Source organism: Hippopotamus amphibius, chromosome 7 (genome assembly GCF_030028045.1).
Source record: "Hippopotamus amphibius kiboko isolate mHipAmp2 chromosome 7, mHipAmp2.hap2, whole genome shotgun sequence".
Lineage (NCBI taxonomy): Eukaryota > Metazoa > Chordata > Mammalia > Artiodactyla > Hippopotamidae > Hippopotamus > Hippopotamus amphibius.
Window position 1 is genome coordinate 4,610,358 of NC_080192.1, and position 19,918 is coordinate 4,630,275.

General features: G+C 58.3%; 1 protein-coding gene across 2 annotated transcripts in view; it reads left to right on the plus strand.

The window, feature by feature from the left end:
* Window positions 1-516: 516 nt before the first annotated feature.
* Window positions 517-19,918, plus strand: part of PHF21B (PHD finger protein 21B) — a 102,672-nt gene continuing 83,270 nt past the window's right edge. Inside the window, exons 1-2 of one of the 2 annotated variants that reach the window (XM_057741959.1) lie at window positions 517-934; window positions 1,781-1,846. In XM_057741959.1, coding sequence (XP_057597942.1) covers window positions 881-934; window positions 1,781-1,846 — 120 coding nt within the window. In that variant the 5' untranslated portion in view covers window positions 517-880. Of the gene's footprint in view, window positions 935-1,460; window positions 1,621-1,780; window positions 1,847-19,918 lie in introns of those variants that run through there. The other variant, XM_057741960.1, reaches the window with a different exon arrangement.

A 19,918-nucleotide genomic window follows, 5' to 3' on the forward strand; every position in this document is an offset into this window, starting at 1 on the left:
GCGACATGACTAATTTAATCTCCCAAGTCGCAGGGCTAGTGCACAGGGGGCAGGAGGGGACGGAAGACAACTTAAAGTAGGAGAGGGTAGGCGCACGGAGGCAGGGAAAGAGGGATCGGGGAGAGCCAGAGAGCAGAGACGGGAAAGTGGACATGTCCCCTCCCACCGGAAAGCATCTCCACCCCCGGCCCCCGGCTGGGCATCCCGTTCTCCTCGGGTCTGGCTGGGGGCGGCGGCGGAGAAGCGGAGGCGCCCTCGGCGCAGGCCGTCGGGGGCCGGGCGCCCCAAGCCGCGGGCCCCGGAGTTCGCGCCCCTCCGCGCCGCCACTTTTGTTCTGCGCTCCCGGCGCCGGGCCGCGGCGGCGCGGCAGTGCGCACGCGCGGGCGGGGCGGGGGCGGGGGCGGGGCGGGCGGCGGGCTCCGGCGCCGCCCCCCGCCGCCCCCCGCCGCCCCGGCCCGCTCCATCCGGGCACTGCCGAATTAGCATCGTGCCGAGGCACAACTTTGCCGAGGCCCTGCGAGATCCAGGCGCGCGCGCCGGAGGAAATATAGTCCCTGCCGGCCGCCGGCTCGCGCGCGCGGGGCTGCGCGGGGCTCCCGGCGCCGGGGGGCCATGCGCCGGGCCGCGCCGGCAGCCCGGGGACCCGGCGCAACTTGCCGGGCAGCCTGAGGAGTTGGGGCGGCCGCGGGCTCGGTGCCTTTCTTCCCCCTCGCCAGAACCCCCCCCCTCCCTTGCTGCCGTGGGGTAGGGGGCTCGTGTCCCCCGCCCCCCCCCCCCCGGAGACCCGGTCCGCCCCCGTCCGCCCCAGCCCCCGCGGGGCCGAGCAACTTCCCCGGAGCCGGGGCCAAAGTGAGCGCAAAGTGCTGCCCAAGTTGCCGGGATGGAGCTGCAGAGCCGGCCCGAGGCGCTCGCCGTGGAACTCGCGCGCCACCAGGTAGGCGGTCGGGGGCTGCGGGCCTGGAGTCCGGGCTCCAGGCAGCGGCGCCCGGCGTCCTCTCCCCGGTCGCAGGGTCTGCAGGGCGGGCGGGGCCCCTCGTTGAGCCTGCCGCGGGGGTGGGGGGGCGGAGTACGTACAGGAACGGGCCCCCCCTTGGGGCTTCCCCTGTGCCCCCCCTGTCGTGCAATCCTGCACAGTTTGGGGGTTCGGGGGCCCGTGGGACCTGAGCCCGGTGTCTTCCCTTTCTCGGGCAGGGTCTGCAGGACGAGGGTCCCGGGAGGGGGCCCCCTTCGTGCGCCTGCCCGGGGTGCTTGTGAGCATGTGTGCGCCGACCCCCTCGGGCCCCCGGCCCCCGCTGCAATCCTGCACAGTTTGCAAAAGTAGTTTTGGCGATCGTTGCTCGGGCGAGCAGCGGCGTGGCGGCCGGAGCCCAAGCGGTACTGCGGCGTGCGCGTGTGTGTGTTGGGGAGATTAGGACGCGACTTGAATATTTATGAGCTTTGCTCGACACGGACTCGCCGTGTTTACTTGGCTCTTTGTTCCTCCCCCCTCCCCCGGCACACACTCACCCGCACTCGCACACGCACCCCGGCCTGCAAACTTGCACGGCTCGGGGCGCGCCGCCGGGTGGCCTCGGCCCCCGTCCCGCCCCGCGAGCTGCCCCGATGCGGCGGCAGCCACAGGTAAGCGGCCCCGCGCGGCACTGCCCCGCCGCCGCGCGTGCGGGACGCGGCTCGGGGAACTTGGGGCGCGCGGCCGGCGGCCCGGGCGGGGGGCCGCGGGCGCCCTCGCCCCCCCCCCCCGGGGCGGCCGGCCTGAGCCCGTTCCTCCGTGTTTCCGCAGAACGGCGACCTCAAGAAACAGCTCCACGAGAGGCAGCCGCGGGTCGCCGCGCTCGGCGACAAACAAGTAAGCGAGCCGGAGCCTGCCCCCCGCCCCCCGCCCGGGGTGGGCAGGAGGGGGCGCCGGGCACTTCGGCGGCACCCTGAAAAGTGCCGGCCTCGGCGCTACGCGCCCAGCCTCCCGGAGGCGTCTCTCCAGTCCTCAAAGTTAGCCGCCCGCCCCCCTCCCCCCTTTTCTGGAAAGAAAGAGCCGGGTTCCTGGAGGCCGAGGGGCGAGAGCGCGGCTCCCGCAGTGGCCGAGAGAGAGAAGCTGCACTTCCAAGGCGGCGCGCGGCCCGGCGTCCATTTTGAGTTGGTGGACATGTTTTGGGAATGTGGAAATTCCTCGCGGCCCCGCGGCCCCCGCCTCGCGCCGGTGTGGGGGGCTGGGGAGAGGGGGCGGCAGTTCGGGCCTGGACGCCAGACTGCTTGGAAGCGATTTCTGGGTTCCGTCGCACACCGTATTTAAAAGAATCGTTCCTCCGGGCCCCCCTCCCCTCCACTTCTCCAGCATCACTTTTATTCTTGGAACCTGACGCCAGCTCCCGGGGAACAAAAGAAAGGCGCCCCCGGGACCCCCCCACTTCTGTCCCAACTTTGGTCTCCGGGCCTCAGGGGTCGATTGGGACACGCGAGAAGCTCCTGGCGGTGGGGGGCACGACCGCCGACCCCTCCCGGCCCCTCGGCGAGGAAAAGTTGTCCATTGTGACTTAGTTGCGCCGGGCTCAGCGGCAGGGGTTTCAGCACCACGAACAGACGCCGCCGCCGGCCGCGCGCCCCCGCCCCTCCCCTGCGCCCCTCCCCCTGCGCCCTCCCCCTGCTCCCCCTCCCCGCGCGCGCCCTCCCGCCCCTTCCCCGAGCCGCCCCGAGCCGAGAACTTTGAGTGGCGCAGCCAATGGCGCTCCCGGGGCTCCGAGGCGGGCGGGGGCGCCGGCGCCCTCCCCCGCCGCCCCCTCGCCTCCCTCCGCCCGCCCCGCGGGCCCGCCCCCGCCCCGCCGCGCCCCCCGGGCCATCGATCGCGTTTCCTTCGGAATGCCGGCCGCCGCCGCCGTCGGCCTCAAACTTGGACAGCGCCGGCCCCCGCCCCCGCTCCCGCCCCCCGACTCGGCCGCGGATCTGGTCCCCTTCTTCCTCCCCCAGCTCCCGGCGGGGGCGGCCCGATCAGGAGCCCCCGCCCCGGAGGGATGGTCGGTGCCGGGAGCGACGTGCACGAGACGGGCCGGGGGTGGCGGCGACCCCGGCGAGGGAGGACTCGGGGCCAGGCCGGGTGTTCATTTCGAGTCTTTAAAGTTGAAAAGTGGTGGGAGGGGGCGTGGGGAGAGGAGGGGGCCGGGGCTTGCGGAGAGAAAGATGGCTGTTCCCGCGGGTCCGCGCCTGGTCGGGGGCGCCCGGCTGGACTGGAGGGTTGGGACGAAAGCATTAACCCCTTTCTGGCGGGGCCGCGGCCCCCTCCCCGGCCGCGCGCGCCCGCCCGGCCCGGCCCGGCCCGGCCCGCGCCCCCGTCCAGGAGTGGAAGCTTCCATTCCCGCCGGAGGGGGGCCCGGCGCGCGGCCCCGGCGAAGTCGGGGAGTTCGCGGGGGGAGGGGACCCAGGCCCGGCATTACCATTTTGATTGCTTTGATGCCATTTTTGGAGGGGGAGGGGTTGGAAGACCCTTCTCCGCGGAGCACAAAGATGTTTAATCACTGTGTGGAATCAGATCAGATACTTTCTTTAAAAAAAAAAAATCCACCACCAAATCTGGTACAGTGTTATCGCTGAGGGTTGCGAAGCCCTTTTTTCAGTGGGTAAAACGCCAAGTTGTTGACTCTTGTGCTCGCAATAGAAGATTTAAAAGAGAGAGAGAGGAAATCCAATAATCTAGCAGCTTTTATCGCAACAATGTCTCTTTACGTGTGCTTCTACATGGCAATAGTTTTACTATTTGGAGTGGCTTTTCGGAGCTGAGGTTTGATCATTTCTGTATTGTAGCAACTATTTCAAGGCTGTTTAAATTTTTATGATGATAGTAAATGAGTAGCTATTTATTATCTGTCATGCCTGAATTTAGATGAGGCTGAGGAGAGAAACATTTGAAAATCGTGCTTGAAGGTTGCGGCGCCGCTTGGGGAAGGAGCTGTCCTACTCCAGGCTGCCTTTGCCTTTAAATTTGAACTCGGAGAAGGATGCCTGTGAACGGAATGTACCTCCATCTTTTTGTGTGTGTGAGTGTGTGTTTAAAAAGAAAGAAAGAAAACAACAAAAACTTTTGTTCTCCGGCCTTATAAAAATATTTCTCTTTTAAAAAAGACTAAAAATAACATCTGGTAAGTAGCCAGCGTTTGTCCTGGCCATTGGAACTTGTGTTTGTAACTGTAAGTGTGTTGTTTTTCCTTTTCCCTTTGTGGCATTTTATATAGCCAGGGCTCATAAAAGAGGGAGGGAGGGGCTGGGTCGTGGTGTAGCATGCTAATAAAGCTGCCTTGTCTCTCCCAAGCTCCGCAGTGAAATCTCTCAGAGGTCACCTATGAAATGAGTTGGGTAGACTTAACATTTACTCGCCTCTCTCTCCTTGGGAGAGTTTGGTGGAGATTGGCAGCTTGGCTGGGGAAAGGTCGATGAATGAGCTCTCAGAGGTGGTTCAGGGCTGCACCCAGGGTCTGAAAGAGGAGTGGTGGGCTCTGCTGGGTCACCCCAGCACCTGCCCAGGAGGAGCTGAGATGCGGGATCAGGGATGAAAGAGCCAGTATTTCAGAGTTTGTTTTTAACTCAACAGAGAAGTAAAGGTAGTGCCCCTTTAGAGATGTGCTTGGGGAAAAACTCCCACCATCTTCATCTCTGGAGATGTGTTTTTGTCCTGCTCCCGCTTGGAATATGGGATGTAGAGGTTAAGTTTCAATTAAAAGTGCACATGAGGATGATGAGCTAGCTACTGAAGTGGACGGATGACCCCATTATCCACATTTGTTAGAAATACAGCGGCAACGATTGATATCTTTTGGTGCCTCGTCATCAATTTCCCACTCGTGCCCTTGGCGCTGGAGTTTTTTTAGTTACTTCCAGAAACATGGACAAGTGTTTAAAGGTGTTTATCAAGGACTCCTAGGACTAGATAGATTGTTTGTTGGTCAGATGTACAGAGATACATATTCTGTGTAAGTGTCCGGAATTCCTCCCACCATTGGTGGACTAGGGGATAAACGGGAAGCTAGCTTCCATAGGACCTTGCTATTTAAAAACAGAGTTCATATTTTTTCCTTTAAAAAAAAAGAGGGAGCCGTGGGGCAGTTGGTGAGAGCTGAGTTGTGGCCCAGCCCGCAGTGGCCAGGCTGCATTCCCAGGTGTGGCCGCCCCCAGCACTGGGTTGTCTTTAACAAGATATGATGTGTGAAGACTCCATTAGTTGCTCCAGTGGTTTTACGCCGTGAATTTGCAGCACATGCAGAGAGGCAGTAACATTTTTATCTAAATTGTCAAGCAACAAGCACTTCCGTGTAAATAACAGACCCATCATAAATGCAGGAGGATTTTTTTTTCTCCCTCTTGGAGTTCTCAGCACAACATTTAGATGCCACGTGAAGCAGGCATCTTCAGACCTGAACTTCATGCAAGTTCAGCTTCACTGTAGAGTGAGAGGAGCCTCCTGTGTGAACTGCAGCCCCTGCTGCCGTGGCAGAGAGAGAACCACCCCCCCACCCCCGCCCAGTGAACTTGGGGCCTTGTGTGCTGCTCCATCCATCGACTTGATGGACTCTGGATTCCGAGGCGCTGTCCTCAAGTGCAGCAATAAAAATATGTCTTCTTGAAAGGTGTTGTGTGTGTGGCATTCGCCCAGGCGCAGAATCACGTCTTCACTGTGATGCACTAGCTGTTGTATATTGGACACCAGAGGGGTTCCACGGTGGAAGTGTCCACCAAACGAAACTGCAGGGCGGGTTTATCCTGAAAGCTCCCCAGTTGTTTTTGGTCCTTCAGTAAAAGGATATGCCATTGTCCAAGCTCCGCCCCCGAGTCTCCTCTCATCCAGGAGGCTAAACTTTAATCTTCCTGACCTAGAGTTCAGGATCGTATTCTTAAAACGGCACCATTTCATGTAAAAGAGAAAACTAACGCTGTCTCTCCAAGCTCCTCCTTTCATAATCCGGAAAAGAGCATGGGATTGAGACAGCTGGGGCCCAGTCCTGGCTTTGCCTGCTACCACCTGCTTGGCCGTGACCTCTTACTCCCCCTCCCACAGCCAGAGTCTCCTGGACACTCACTTTTATCTGAGTCATATTCCTGGGGCCCCTCTTCTCCTCCATCTGTCCACCCCTCTGGTCCCTCCCCCATCATCTCTTAGCTGGAAGATTACAGGAGCCTCCACACTGCATCCACTTTAAAAATAAAAAAGCTTTATTGAAATATAATTCATGTATTGCATAATTCACCCATTTTAAGTGTACAGTTAAGTAATTTTTTGTATGTTATAGATATTTGCAGCTGATCCCAGCATCGATTTTAGAACATTTTCATCATCTCAGAAAGACACCCTTTCGGTATCATCCCCGCTACCCACACCCCACCCCCCAGGCCCTAAGCAACCACTAATCTACTTTCTATAAATCTGCTTTTTGTCGCTGTGGAGTTACTCACTCTGGACTTTCATATGAATGGAGTCCTATAACGTGTGGTCTTCTATGACGAGCTTCTTTCCCAGAGCTTAATGTTTCAAGGTTCATCTAAGTTGTAGTGCATGTTAGTACCTGATTCCTTCCTACGTCTGAATAATCGTGCATTGTATGGGAGACCACGTTCTGTATCCATTCACGAGCTGATGGGCCCTGGGGTGGTTTCCACCTCCAGGCTCTTGTGGACAGTGTCCTGCATCTGCTTCTGCCCCCTCTGGTTCATTCTCCACCAGATTAAGTGTCTTAAAACATGAACGAGCTCACAGCGCTCCCTCGCTTGGGACCTTCCAGTGGTTTTCCGCTGCCCTCTGCGGGGCTGGCCCTGCCCCCCGGCTCGGCCCCTGACAGAGCAGCTTCTTGGCTGTGTTCCAGCAGGGCCTTGGGTACCGCAAGCATCTTTCTGCTCCGGAGGCAGCTGACCGTTGTCTGTCCTCATCTTTTCATAGTAGTCCGCTGTCTCTGCTAGAGCGTAAGCTCCCTGAAGGGCAGCAGCTGTGCTGCTCCGCCCACTCCCCCTGTGCTCTGCGAGCAGTGCCTTGTCAGGCTGGCTGCATGCTGGTTGGACGAGCGGATGACTGTAACATGTTGGGTGTGCGGATTGGCGGTGATGAGCAGTGCGGCCCTAGAGCAGTCCCTGGGAGTCGTCCTTCGTAGGCTTGCAGTAAACAGATGTTTAAAATCGTGTGTTTGGGATGAGTGGACACAGAGATGACTAAGACTAGCAGCTCCCTGGTCTCAGAAACCTCACAAGAGAGTGAGGTATAGGTAACCACGTGTCAAGGAGATTCCAGAAAAGTTCTGTGAAAACCACGCTGTGCGGGCCCCTGGAGATGGGACACAGTTTCCTGGGGGACAGGGGTCTTCAAAGACCCCTGGGGGCATGGACGGGAGGAGCTGGTGGCCTAGCTGAGGGATAATGGCCTGGGAAGCCTGCAGGTGCTGGCAAGTTTCTGGCAGTTGAACCATGGGAGAGAGACAGACAGACAGCAGAGAAGGCTGGCGGGGCTGGAGCCAGGGAGGCACCGGCTGATGGGCGGAAGGCCTGGGTTTTGTGCCAGGGCTGGGAAATGGCCAGGGGCTTTCAGGGCTCTGGTGCTGAGGGCAGATTAGAAGGGAGGTGCGTGAGGAGGCCTGAACTCCCTGCTTGGCCTGGCCGTGTGAGCTCCCCGATGTCTGTAACCTGCGTAGGCGTCTCCTGCAGGGACGGTGGCTCCTGTGTGTGATGTGACAGAGGAGAGGAGGCTGCTGGACCCTGGTGACCGGCACAGAACCGGCTGTGAGGGCAGGGGCTCTGTGCTGCCCCTCTCCCCTCCTGCCTTCACCAGAGCTTCTTAGGGCTGAGGAGTTAGTGGAAGCCTCTAGAAGATGACTTGGTGGGCAACTCCACTTGGTTTAAGAAAAAAAAAGTGTGTGTGTGTGTGTGTATGTAACACATATTTACATTTATTGGTCTTATTTTTATTATTGATTTTCTTTTTACTGTTTATAAAGTGTATAGTAACAAATAGTAAGTACAGTTGACCCTAGAACAACGTGGGGGTCAGAGGTGGCGACCCTCTGCACAGACACTGTGTGTATGGTCCTGCATGTAAGGCAGGGCCTCTGTATCTGTGGATTCAACCACCCATGGATCACGTGGAACTGCAGTATTTACTACTGAAAAAATCTGTAGGTGGACCTGCATGGAAGTGGACCCACGCAGTTTGAATCCGTGTTGTTCAAGAGTCAAAGGTATAGTGATTTGTGCCAATAAATATGCATGAAGTCTGTGCAGTATATATATAAAATCAATTGATAATTTATCCAGGAGTATATTACTAAAATGAGAAGAAGGATTTGTTGCAGTAGGAAAATAATTACCATTCCCCTGCTAAAGTAAAAACTTGCTGAGGAAGGCAGTAATTCTTTCTATTATTTCCGTAACGTTAGGAGCTAAGGAAGAGTTCTACTTTTTTTTTTTAAAAACATTATTTGTTGCAAGGCTTTTCTTTCTTTCTTTTTTTTAATTTATTTAATTATTTATTTATTTTTTTGGCTGTGTTGGGTCTATTTTGCTGTGCGCGGGCTTGCTTTTTAGTTGCAGTGAGTGGGGGCTACTCTTCATTGTGGTGCATGGGCTCCTCATTGCCGTGGCTTCTCTTGTTGCAGAGCACAGGCTCTAGGCGGGTGGGCTTCAGTAGTTGCAGCACACAAGCTCAATAGTTGTGGCTCATGGGCTTAGTTGCTCCAGTGACATGTGGGGATCTTCCTGGAGCAGGGATCGAACCTGTGTCCCCTGCATTGACAGGCAGATTCTCAACCACTGCACCACCTAGGAAGCCCGGAAGAGTTATACTTTTAACGAAGTTTTTATTGTAAAAGCAACACCTGCTTGTTGGGGAAAAAATGCGCAGCACAGGTGTGAGAGTCATAAAACGTGACCCCTCTTCTGTCCCATCCTGCGTGTGGATGAGAGCAGCACTCGCTCTGCGGTATGTTTGTAGGATACATTCTGTGCGCACACGGCATCTGTAACACAGATAAACATGCTTAGTGGATACACTACTAAGCGTGCTATTCCTAAACTTGCTTTTTACAGTTGACATTGTGTTCTGGACCTCTCTTGGGAACAACTCAGTTTAATTCCACAAACATTTAATGAGCTCGTGCCTGGTGGGGGGATGTGGGAGTGATGTGCTGTTAGTGAGAGCAACATGGTGTAAGGCTTTACCCTTGCACAGTGGTGTCACGTGGTCTCTGCTTGCAGAAAGTTTCACATGTAGTTGGGGAGGCAGGTGTATCCACCGTTACCTATCCTGTCAGCTCTCTGCATGAGAGGTTTAACTAGCGGACTCAGCCCGCAGCAGACGGGCTGATGTGCTGATGGGGTGCCTGGGATCGCTCTCAGGCGGTGACATTTGCGCCAGTGGAGAAGCGGAGACGGATTGCACACCCAGCACCCTGCTGTCTACAGCACCGAGGTTCTTCGGCAGGTCTGTTCCATCACGTCTTTGATGCACGTCTTTTTATTTGCTTGTGGGGACCATCTCCGGACGTCAGTCAGGCTGGGCAGGTGAATCTTCCCTGCGGGGCAGATCGGAGCAGGGCAGCTTCCCAAGGTTAGAGGGCTTGGGCCCCGGGAGAGGGTGCCCTCTGTTTCAGCCCCTGCCTCGCCTCTAGGGCCTGACAAGGTGTGGCCGGGAGAGCAGAGGCCCCACAGTCACCAGCTCTCTGCCTCTGGCTGAGTAGCCTCGGGCAAGTCGTTCTCCTTCCTTGAGCTCTCTTTCCTCTCTGTAAAATGGACGTAGTAATAAAAACTACCTCATTGGGTTACTGAGATGATATCACATCGCAGATGAGAAAGGGCATCTACACTACTGAGCAGAGGGAAGGGGTTGATTTGAAGAGAATTGTGTTGGCGTTGGGGACCCCAGGGCCTGCCTGCCGTGCCCTGCCCCACACCTGGGGGGCTGCAGGCTTTGCGCTGTGCCGGTCCGTGTTCGGGGCGTCGCTGCTCGCGCCTCCTGGTGGAGGTTGACGGTGACTGTGCCGCCCTCCCTACCAGTCCGAGGAGTTGGCCTCAATACATCAGCCTCTTAAAACACCTGCTGTCGGAACTGTACAGTCGATTTCAATTAACTTTGAATGTTTTCAGTGCAATGACTGGTAATAACTTTGGTAATCCCATGATGCCTCATTAGAGCTCCTGGCGACGGTGATCAGCCCTGTGATTTAGCAAGTTTTTCCTCCAACGCCTTTGTCTATTCAGGACCAAATCGCGGGGTCGCCGCCGTTCCTACTCCACTTGTGGGAGCCGATGCCGAACGTGGCCGCTGTCCGGTCGGCCCCCCGGAGCCCATCGCGGGGCCTGAGTGCGCAGTGGGGGCCCTTCCCACCGGGCAGCGTCTCCATCACACATGGGGGGCTTGAGGAGGCCCCTCTGGGGGCGTCTTTTGGCTCGCCCTCCAAGGCCCTTGCCCCAGACACAGGAGGGCTTTGGGGGAAGAGGCAGTTTTCCGGAGGAGGGTGCAGCCACGGCCCATCTTCCCCACTCTGTTTGAATTCACAGCTTTCAAGGAAAGCGGACTCTGGATTTGACTTTCCCTGCGGGTGAGTCCCACTAAGAAGGCTTTTCCCTTTTGCCTCTGAGAGGCATGTAAGGAAGAGGTTAAGCACGGGCTCTATAGCTGGGCCAGCTGGAGTTGTAAACCCAGCTCTGTGCTTCAGAGGCTGTAAAACGCAATAATAAACGCTGTGAAACAGCCGAGTGCTCGGTGGGGAGGGGAGGAAACGACGCGGACGCAGTGCTGGCAGCATTCGATGAGACGCGGTGGGAAGCTCGGGCCGTGGTGAGTCCCCCACAGGTGGGCTCTGGGCGTCACAGGTCAAGCTCTCCCGTGTGATGCCCACCCTGGGCCAGGCCCCTTCTAGTACTCTCCGCAGACCGCCGCGGTCACTGTTCACACAGCCCTTGGGGGAGGCCCTGCTCTGCATTCCCACTTTATCTGGGGGGCGGCTGAGGCCCAGAGGGGTCCAGTGGCTCGTTGCCATCACACAGCTGGCCAGGCGAGGAGCTGTGGTCCAGTTCCGGGCCGTTGTGGCCTCATGGTCTTAGCCTCTACGCTGGAGCTTGCGGGCAGACGTGACAACGCTTTGTGCGCTGCATGTGGAAAGTCTGGTGTGTCACGGAACTCCAGGGCATGTGTTCCGAAAAAAGATTGAAATGGAGTTAGTATGTCAGAGGGAACCACCCGCGAGTTAGCAGCTGTTTGTGGTAATGAGTGAGAATTTCACTCTGAAGTGGAAGGTCTTGGGACCTCCCTTGAACTTGGGAGGGGGCTGGGTCTGCAGGGGAGTGTGGGGCAGGCTGGGTGAAGGGAGGGGTCGCTGCAGTGTAGAAGCTTAGCCAGCAGCAGGTGGGAGGTTTGGACTTGACCCCGAAGCAGATACTACTGCACCCTCTGCTCTGTCATCCCTGCTGTGGCCTGAGCCCCTCTCTGGCTTGGCCACTTCAGCTTTCTGTATTATCACTGTTGTTGTTTTATACTTAAAGGTGGAGGCACCTTCTCATTTTGAAATGGCCTCTCTTCTCCAAAGGACCACACATGCTTCCTTAAGTTTTCTTTTTTTCTTCCCCCTTTGGGTCGTTACTTAGTGTTTGGTAGTAGTTTCCTGAGTGTGATGAGGAACTGCTGACGGCAGCTTCGTTATGGTGACGACCTCTGACTGCCACCAGCGGGCGTCCCCGCAGCCTCAGATGGGCTGCGCTTTGCTTTCTGGTTTTTTTTTTTTGCTTGGCATCTGTGTTGGTCTTGTTAAAGCGCAGCAGAAAGAAGTACATCTGTGGGGGATTTTTTTCTTTTTTTGTTCACGGTTGAGTTGTCCTCAGACCCCAGGTAAGATAGAGGCAGGATGGTCCTTGCCTCAAAGTGGGGGCAGTGCTGCTTCTCAGGCAAGGTTGTCCAGAGGGTCAATGAGGGCGTGTGTCTCGCGTGCTGGGTGTAATTCCTGGCTGGCCTGCAGAGGGGCAGCTGAGTTAGAGGGGAGCTGTCATCAGTAGAGTTTGTTAACAGTCATACGAGAAGCAGGCATCTGGCAGCGCCCCAGAGACGCTGCTGCTCAGGAGAGGTAGACGGGCAACTTTTTGTCGGGACAGAAGCCCCTGGCTTGCTTTCTGTCTCCACGGACTAATGTGTCCACGGCTCGGATTGGGCCCTGCATTTGGGATTCGGTGGAAATTGAGGGCACACGTGCCCCAGGCTCGGTCTGACCGTGTAAAGCAGAGGGTGTGTGAGGCCGGGGGTCCTTTGCAGGGCACCTCCCCCATCCCCCTCCTTATGGCTGGGACTATGGCCCCGAGTGGGGGTTGTGACAGCCCCCGGGGGTCCCAGGCTCCAGTCTCCCTGACCCAGTGCAGCCCCATGAGAAGCCTGTTGTTTTGGTTTAAGCTGTTAAATTCTGCTCTCTGGTGTTTGCTTTCAGAAGCGGCTTGCTCACAAGGGCGGCTGCTGTGTGGGGTCCCGCACGTGATGTCCTCGTGCCAACAGCAGGGCCGCTGGGGGCACGACGCGGTGGTTTTCAGAAGGTGGTCAGACTTTCAGAGCGGCTGGCTTCCGATGCGCACAAGTCGGGGTGGCGGCCCCAGCAGGACACAGTGCGTTCTGGAACTGCCCGTCTTATGAAACGTATTGCATCACACTGACTGTCGATCTCTAGGTGCAGGCACGTTGCTGGAAGATGAGTACCTGCAGGGCCTACTTGCCGCCCAGACCGCCTGCCCGCCTGTCTGCACTTGGGGGTGGGGATTGGTTCTGGGCATGTGTACGGCCAAGGCCGTAGCCTACGCGTTCACAAAGAGGGGAGCGTCGGTCAGATTTCGCAGTTACCCTCCAAAGTAGAAAAGGTGATACAAGGCAGTAGTTTGGGGGATCAGTCTTTAGGGGAAATGATGGCGGCTTTTGATCTCTTGGGTGGAGGCAGCAGAAAGTTCCTTGAAGTGGCAGCTGGGGGCTTGTCTGTTGGGGCCTCCCTGGGGGATACGTCCCAGCAGGCCGTCCACAGGGGATGCCGTCATCAATTTGGAGAGAAGCTTTTTGCCCCAGGAAAGAGGACAAGGCAGGGATGGGGCAGGGCAGAGAGAGGAAGGGAGGGAGATGTGTTTCTCTTTGATGTCACTCAGGGCGGAAAGCCAATCTGCACATGTAAATGAACTTGAAAATGCAATTAAAAATATATACATATTAGAGACTGTGATCTAGAATTTAATGTGAGATGCAGGTTACCAGGTGACAAGCCGCATTCCCTACAATCAGTGATACCAACTCTTCTCCGTGATTAATGCGTCTCGGTGGTGATAAATGCACCCCAGGTAAACGCCGCATTATTTCTTAAGCTACAGTTTGACCCCCCGCCGAGTGTAGCGTTTTCTCTGCCTTCATCAATGTCTTTCTCCCAGCTGTCACTGCCGAGGGGACACGGGCTCAAGAAGGTCCCTTCAAGGGCTTGTCCTGGCTCGACAGGAGAGGTGATAAAACCATGGCTTGAGTCGTTGTGGACATAGGTCAGTGGGGCCCTGGACATTGTTACAGCTCCAGGCGCTGGGAGGTGGGCCCGTCACCAGGAGTGCCCGGCTGGGTCTTAGAGCAGGAGCTGGGAGCTGGGGGGCCAGGGAGGTGTGGCGTCCGGGCTGGAAGGGAACAGGGTGGCAGAGCCCCGTGTCTCGTCCTCTTTTGCATTTTCCCCGGGGCGTGCCCACCAGCGTGTGCAGAAGAGAGCGCTCGGTGCTGAGCTGTAGCACGCAGCACATGCCTAGTGGGTGGCCACTCTGTGTGGGCGCTGGGGGCATGGCAGTTGACAGAAGAGGCCCTTGAGACGTGCTCACAGTCCCAGAGGGGACACAGGTCATGGGCGAGAAACATCATAAATGAGTTACGGAGTTGGTTAGAAGGTGACCAGTGCTCTGGTAGAGGGTAGAGCAGGGGAGGGGTGCAGGGGTGGGGTGGGAGGTGGGTACTTTAAATAGGGTGGTTGAGAGGGCCTCAGGTGTTGGAGCCAGGGCCCGTAGGAGGAGCAGGAGGAGTGAGCTCTGGGGGTCTCTGCAGGAAGAGTGTCCAAGCAGAGGGAACAGCCCATGCAAAGGCCCTGAGACCATGCCTGGCGTTTCCCGTGGAGGCCAGTGCGGCTGGGAGAGTGAGTGACAGGTGAGTGTGAGGGAGGAGGTCAGAGAGCCGCTGGAACAGGGCGGGGACTGATCTCTCCAGCACGGCCGGCCCCTGCCTTTAAATCGCTGACTGGCCGTGGTGAAGAAGAGAAAGCGGCCCTTTCATGGGGCAGAATTTTGACGAGAAGCTGGAAGGTACCAGAAAGCCGATTTCAGCCCCAAGTCTGGAGGAATTCCCTCACCGAGGCATCTGCCTGGGGGTAGAATTGGTTGTTCTGAGACCCTCGATCACCACACCAGCACCTCATCAGCAAAGGGGGAGTGGCACCGGCGGCAGCTGGAGGGCAGGCTGGCTGGCTGGCGCTGTGCTGAGATGCTGTGGTTCCGAAAAGCCCAGGCTCATCAGGGTTCCGTCCCTGCCCCATCCCAGCCTGAGACACGCTGACTCTCTCAGGGTCGCAGGCTCTGGCACCGGGGGCGGCCGGCAAGGAGTCCTGCTGAGGGCCAGGCCTACTGGGGAGATGCGCTCTGCAGCCGGGGCGGGGGGAGGGGGGGTGCAGCCAGGCCCAGCACCACCCCTGTCATCACGTGGGTGTCAGGCGTGGACCCAGGCAGCCTGCCTTTTTGATTTTTTTTCAAGAGAAGCCAGAAACCCATGCATATGTGGCATCTCCTGCGGTTCAGATGTGGGTCGTACATTAAGGCTTTTTCTAAATGTGTTGGCCCAGAGGACACTCCTGCAGCCCAGACTGAACCCACATCCTCTGATCACCCTTCCAAGGCCCCTCCCCAGGCCCTGGACACCTGACGTCATGGTCCAGGCCCGGCCGAAGAGGGTGTTTGCCCTGACCTCCCAACAGTGCCTGGTGTCCCTCCTCCGGCTCCAGGTGATTTCCTGCCTCCTGCGCCTCTCTGCCCTGTTCACCATCCCGTGTCGTGCCTACATTCAGAGCTGTGGGGCGAGTTGGAGTCAGCTCGCGAGCACTGAGGTCCAGAAAGCCCACTGCCCTGGAGTCCCCAGCACTGTTATGGGGGGACAGCCAATGGTGCAGCTGGAGGGCCATTGAGGTTCTTCAAGCGCCTTCATCTCTCATTTAGATAAAGAAGTGGGGCTCAAGTATATTTCTGTAAATAAAAGTCCCACCCACCCCCCCAGCCCCAGTCGAAGTCGGTGGCTTGTTGAAGTTAGTTTATTAACGAGCCTGCTGAGTGGGCTTGAATGGGGGCCACGCTCTCATATTGCGGATCTAATTATAAACATGAGGGTGGGTACCAAATAAGCAGCCTTTAAAGGGAGAAGAGTCTGGCAGCTCGGTTTAACGTGTCCTTTAATGAACTTCTTTGGCACTTGTATCTTAGCAACACATTTTATTACATCCTGGTGCAGCTGGACTCCAGCACAGTAATATATCCCCACCCCCCATCTCCCCCCACTCTGAGTTTCTTTAGTGACTGGAGGGAGGAACATACGGACCCGCTTTTCCAAGGCTGGGTTTGCATCCCTTCTGCTTTGTTTCGTTGAGGAAAAAAGGCAAGCAGGGTGCCGGGAGCAGGGGCCCTTGCTGGCCGGCAGGAGGGACGGCGGCTCTGGCCTGGCAGGTGGGTAGCTGCTCAGCTCGGGTGCGGGCTCTGCAGGCTGCCTTGAGGATGTGCTGAATCTCTCCGCAGCGCGCTCCGCGTTTGGGTATTTTTATCTGGACTTCTTTCCTGTAATGACACTAATTTGGATACGGCGGAAGTGGGGACACTTGCACATCTTTCCTCGTAATCAGCAAGCCTGTGAGCGGGGATGGGAAGTGTTCTAAATGCAGTGGACGTGAGGGAGGGCAGCACGGGAGCAGAAACGGGGCAGGGGCACTGGGCCGGGGGGCCCTCCCGGCCCGGCCGCTTCTGAGCCCGGGGACCTCGGCTGGTGCGTCCCTTCCCCGAGTCTTAACTCTCTCGTCTGCGGTATGAGGCCCCGCAGCTGCTGTAACAGAGCGCCACACGCCGGGCAGCTTAAGTTTACTCAAAGCCTCCCGGCCTGGAGGCCAGAAGACTGAAATCAAGATGCAGGCGCGGCTGCGCTCGCTCCAGAGTCCAGGGGAGGGCCCTTCCTGCCACTTCCGGCGTCTGGGGGCTCCAGGCCCTGCAGGTGTCCCTGGGCTTGTGGTCCTGTCCCTCCGGTCTCTGTCTCCATCGTCCCACTGAGTCTGCGTCTTCTCGTCTTACAAGGACCCCAATCATTACATTTAGGGCCCCCCAATCCAGTAGAATCTGAACTAATCATATCTGCAAAGACCCAGTTCCCAAGTAAGCGCACACTCAGAGGTTTTGGGTGGGTGTGAATTTGGGGGGAACACTGTTTAACCCACTGCATCTACCCGTTGAAGCTAGTCTCGCCGACCTCAGGTGACTGTTGGGGGGGCAGGTGGGTGGAGGCTGCTCCACGCCGACCCTGCCCGGGCGCCTTCCCTACAGCCAGGAGCTGAGATGGACAGACGAAGGTAACCTGCCCCGTCGTGGGAGTGGGCTGGCCGTGTCTCCTGAACACATCGCCTCCCCGTGGGTGGGAGGGTGGAGCCCAGCACTCCCCTGTGGCAGGTGAGAATGTGCTTTTACTTCTTCCAGCAACTTGGAGACCTACTCCTGTCCCCATTTATTTTTTCCTTTGGCCACACCGCACACGGTCCCAAACCCCCAACCGGGGATTGCACCCGGGCCCCCTGCCGTGGAGGTGCAGAGTCGCAAGCGCTGGACCTCCAGGGAAGTCCCACCGTCCCCATTTTTCAGGGGAGGAAACTGAGGCTCGGAGGGGTATGGGTACTCATCCCGGGGCTTAGCGTGGCCTGACATGAACCGGGGTGGTCCTGCACCAACTGCGTGCCATGCCGGCCGCCACCAAGACAGAACCCCCAGCCCGTGTAGGCACCTGGTCCCCACCAGCGGGGCCCGTGTGCTGCCAGCCCAGGGACGCCACGTGTGTGTGGCGTTTGGGGTTCACCCACGCCCCCCCCCATCCCTGATGCCGTGTGGCCCTTGGCGCCTCAGGGAGTGACGGGTTGTGGGGTGGGGGGAGTCCGTGTTGTACTGAGGGTGAGGATGCCAAATCCCTGCCACGTCCCCAGGGCCCTGATGGGTAAGCTTTGATCTTTCTGAGTCCGTTTCTACATCTGTAAAATGGGGTGACGCTTTTCCGTCTTCCTCGGAGGGTAATTGTGAGGGTGAGATGAAAAAACACGAGGGAAAATCCGGCCCGTGGGCTTGGGGGGCTGGACTTGGGGCCCACGGGATGAGCCAGAGGCCCTGAGGGTCACGTGACAAAGGGCAGGGCTGTCAGTCCGCCAAACTGTCTGGCTGGTCACCTGACAAGTCGCCTGCCCAAATGGCTCCTTTGCACACGTGCTTCCTGTTCCCCTGAAAGGTCCTGGAGCCCAGGCTCGGCTTGGGACGAGCTGTGGGAGTGGGCCTCCCGGTGGACACACGTGGGTCCACGTCCTGCCTCTGCCTCTACAGGCTTGGCCGTGGAGACCTCCTCTGCCTCGTTCCCCAGGCTGCACATGTGTGGTCTCCCAGCTCCCAGATCCGGCCGACAGGTCGGGCTTTAACCATCTGTCCTCTAGGCAGTGCCCCTCAACACCCACGGCCCTGGACCCCTGTTCTGTGCCTCCAGCACCCCTCCCTCTCCTCTGAGGCTGCTGCCCCGGTGATTACTAGGGAGTGGGGGCTGCGTGGGGCAGGGCCCCCCTCTCCACGAGGCCTCTCCAGTCCTGCTGGCTCTGGGTGCACGGCGGGAGCTGGCTAGGCTGGCCCGGCCTGTGGGGTTTGTAAAGGAATCCTTTTCCCCGGGGCCACTTTTTAATCAGGTGCTTCAGTGTGGACCTACGGAAACACTTGTTGAAAGACCATTGGTCATTGCATTGGTCATTCCGCCATATTCAGTGAGTGACCATTGTGTGCTGGGCGCTGGGTGACTGTGGCCTGCGAGGTAAGGAGGAGGTGGGCTGGAGTCGCTGCTCTCATCAGCGTTGTCGCCATGCATAAAGGTCATCTTTGCCCCGTGTAGGTGCTGGTGTGTCCTTTTACCCCCACCCCGCCGCTCCATCCCTCCCTCCCAATTTGCTAGGTTCTGCCCTGTGGCAGGTGTCAGAAACGTGGATGTACACGAGACACAGCCTCTGAGGACAGGGAGGGGTGGGGGAGAGAGGGGGCGAGAGGGAGAAGGAGGTGGGGGCAGCCAGCAGGCCGGCAGCAGCTGCACCCGGTTGTCCCTGGGGCTCTGGTACAAGCCTCTGGGGTACAAACTCTGGGTGGGGGTGATGGCCCTCAGTTCTCACTGGGAGGCATTGGGGTGTGAATCTACCCATTTGACAGATGAGGAAACCAAAGTGTAGAGAGAGGAGGTGACCTGCCCAAGGCCCACAGGGAGTGAGGGGCAGCACCTGGATTCTGGAAGCAGCTACGTGACTGCAGGAGGCACTGTTATCCCCACTTTGCAGGTGGAAAACTGAGGCCCTGCAAGGCCAAGTAACCTTCCCGTGTCACCAGCTCCAGGTATCCACCCAGGTCTTCAACCCCGACGCTTTCCCTTCCCCGGGCTGCGGAGGGAGGAGGCGTCCTGCAGCCACAGACGGAGGAGCTCGGCCACCGTCCTGACCTCCAGCTGGCTCGGCCGTGCTCACACTGCCTGTTCCCTTCCCTGCCTGCTGCTCCTTCCCCTCCCAGCTCAGAGTCCAGTTCGGGCTGCAGCTCGTTGCCGTTGCTCTGCGCCCGTCGCCAGCCACCGTCCTCCCAGGCACCTGCTCTGACCCGGCAGGCAGGGCAGCGCTGTCCTTACCTGCCACGTACGCTTCAAGTGGCTCTGTCCAAACCCTCGCAGAATCCTTCCCTGGAGGGGATGTTAGCAGTACTTCCCAAGACTGCAGAGGGTGTGGAGGGAGGGGTTACACGGGGCTGAATTTTGTCTCACCCTCAAGAACTTTCTAAGGATCAGGGTGCGCGTGGAGAGCTGGCTGTCCCAGGTGGTAACAAGCTTCCCTCCATAGTGAGGGATGCTGGGGGGATTTGCATGTGGAGTTAGAAGCATGTGGAGTTAGACCAGGCCGAGTGGGATCCCCTCCGACCAGGAGTCAGCCTCTCTAACTCAGCCCAGCAGTCTGAGCAGTCTGTGGCCCCGGCCACAGCTCCATTAGAGGTTGCTCACTGACACGTTTACTAAGTGCATTTTGGAGGGCACCAGAGGAAGTGAAGCCCAGGGTTCTCAGCAGTCCCTTCCCCCTCCAAACCCAGCTGACTCCCTGGTCAGCACAGAAAAACCAATGTGGACGCTATCCAGTGTCCCCAGGTGAGTCCTCCTGCCCTGTGTCTGTGTGGAGGCCAGCAGAGCCAAGAGTCAGGCTGGAGGAGGGGCCGCACAACTGGGTGGGGGGGCCAGAGGGGAGGCGATGGAGGTGGGGGAGGCGGGGGAGGTGATGGAGGTGGAGGAGGTGATGGAGGCGGGGGAGGTGATGGAGGTGGAGGAGGTGATGGAGGCGGGGGAGGTGGGGGAGGTGATGGAGGTGGGGGAGGTGATGGAGATGGGGGAGGTGATGGAGTTGGAGGAGGTGATGGAGGCGGGGGAGGTGATGGAGGCGGAGGAGGTGATGGAGGCGGGGGAGGTGGAGGTGGTGGGAGGCAGTGCAGAGCCACCAGCCAGGGCGCGGCCTTCTCTCGGAATGTTTACTCACTCTCACTTGATGTCCTTGATGCACAAGGTGGAAATTACACACATTCACGACTGAATTGTGTCCCAGCTGGAGGAAAACCACCCTTGGTTGCTCTGGACAGTGGCCGAGGC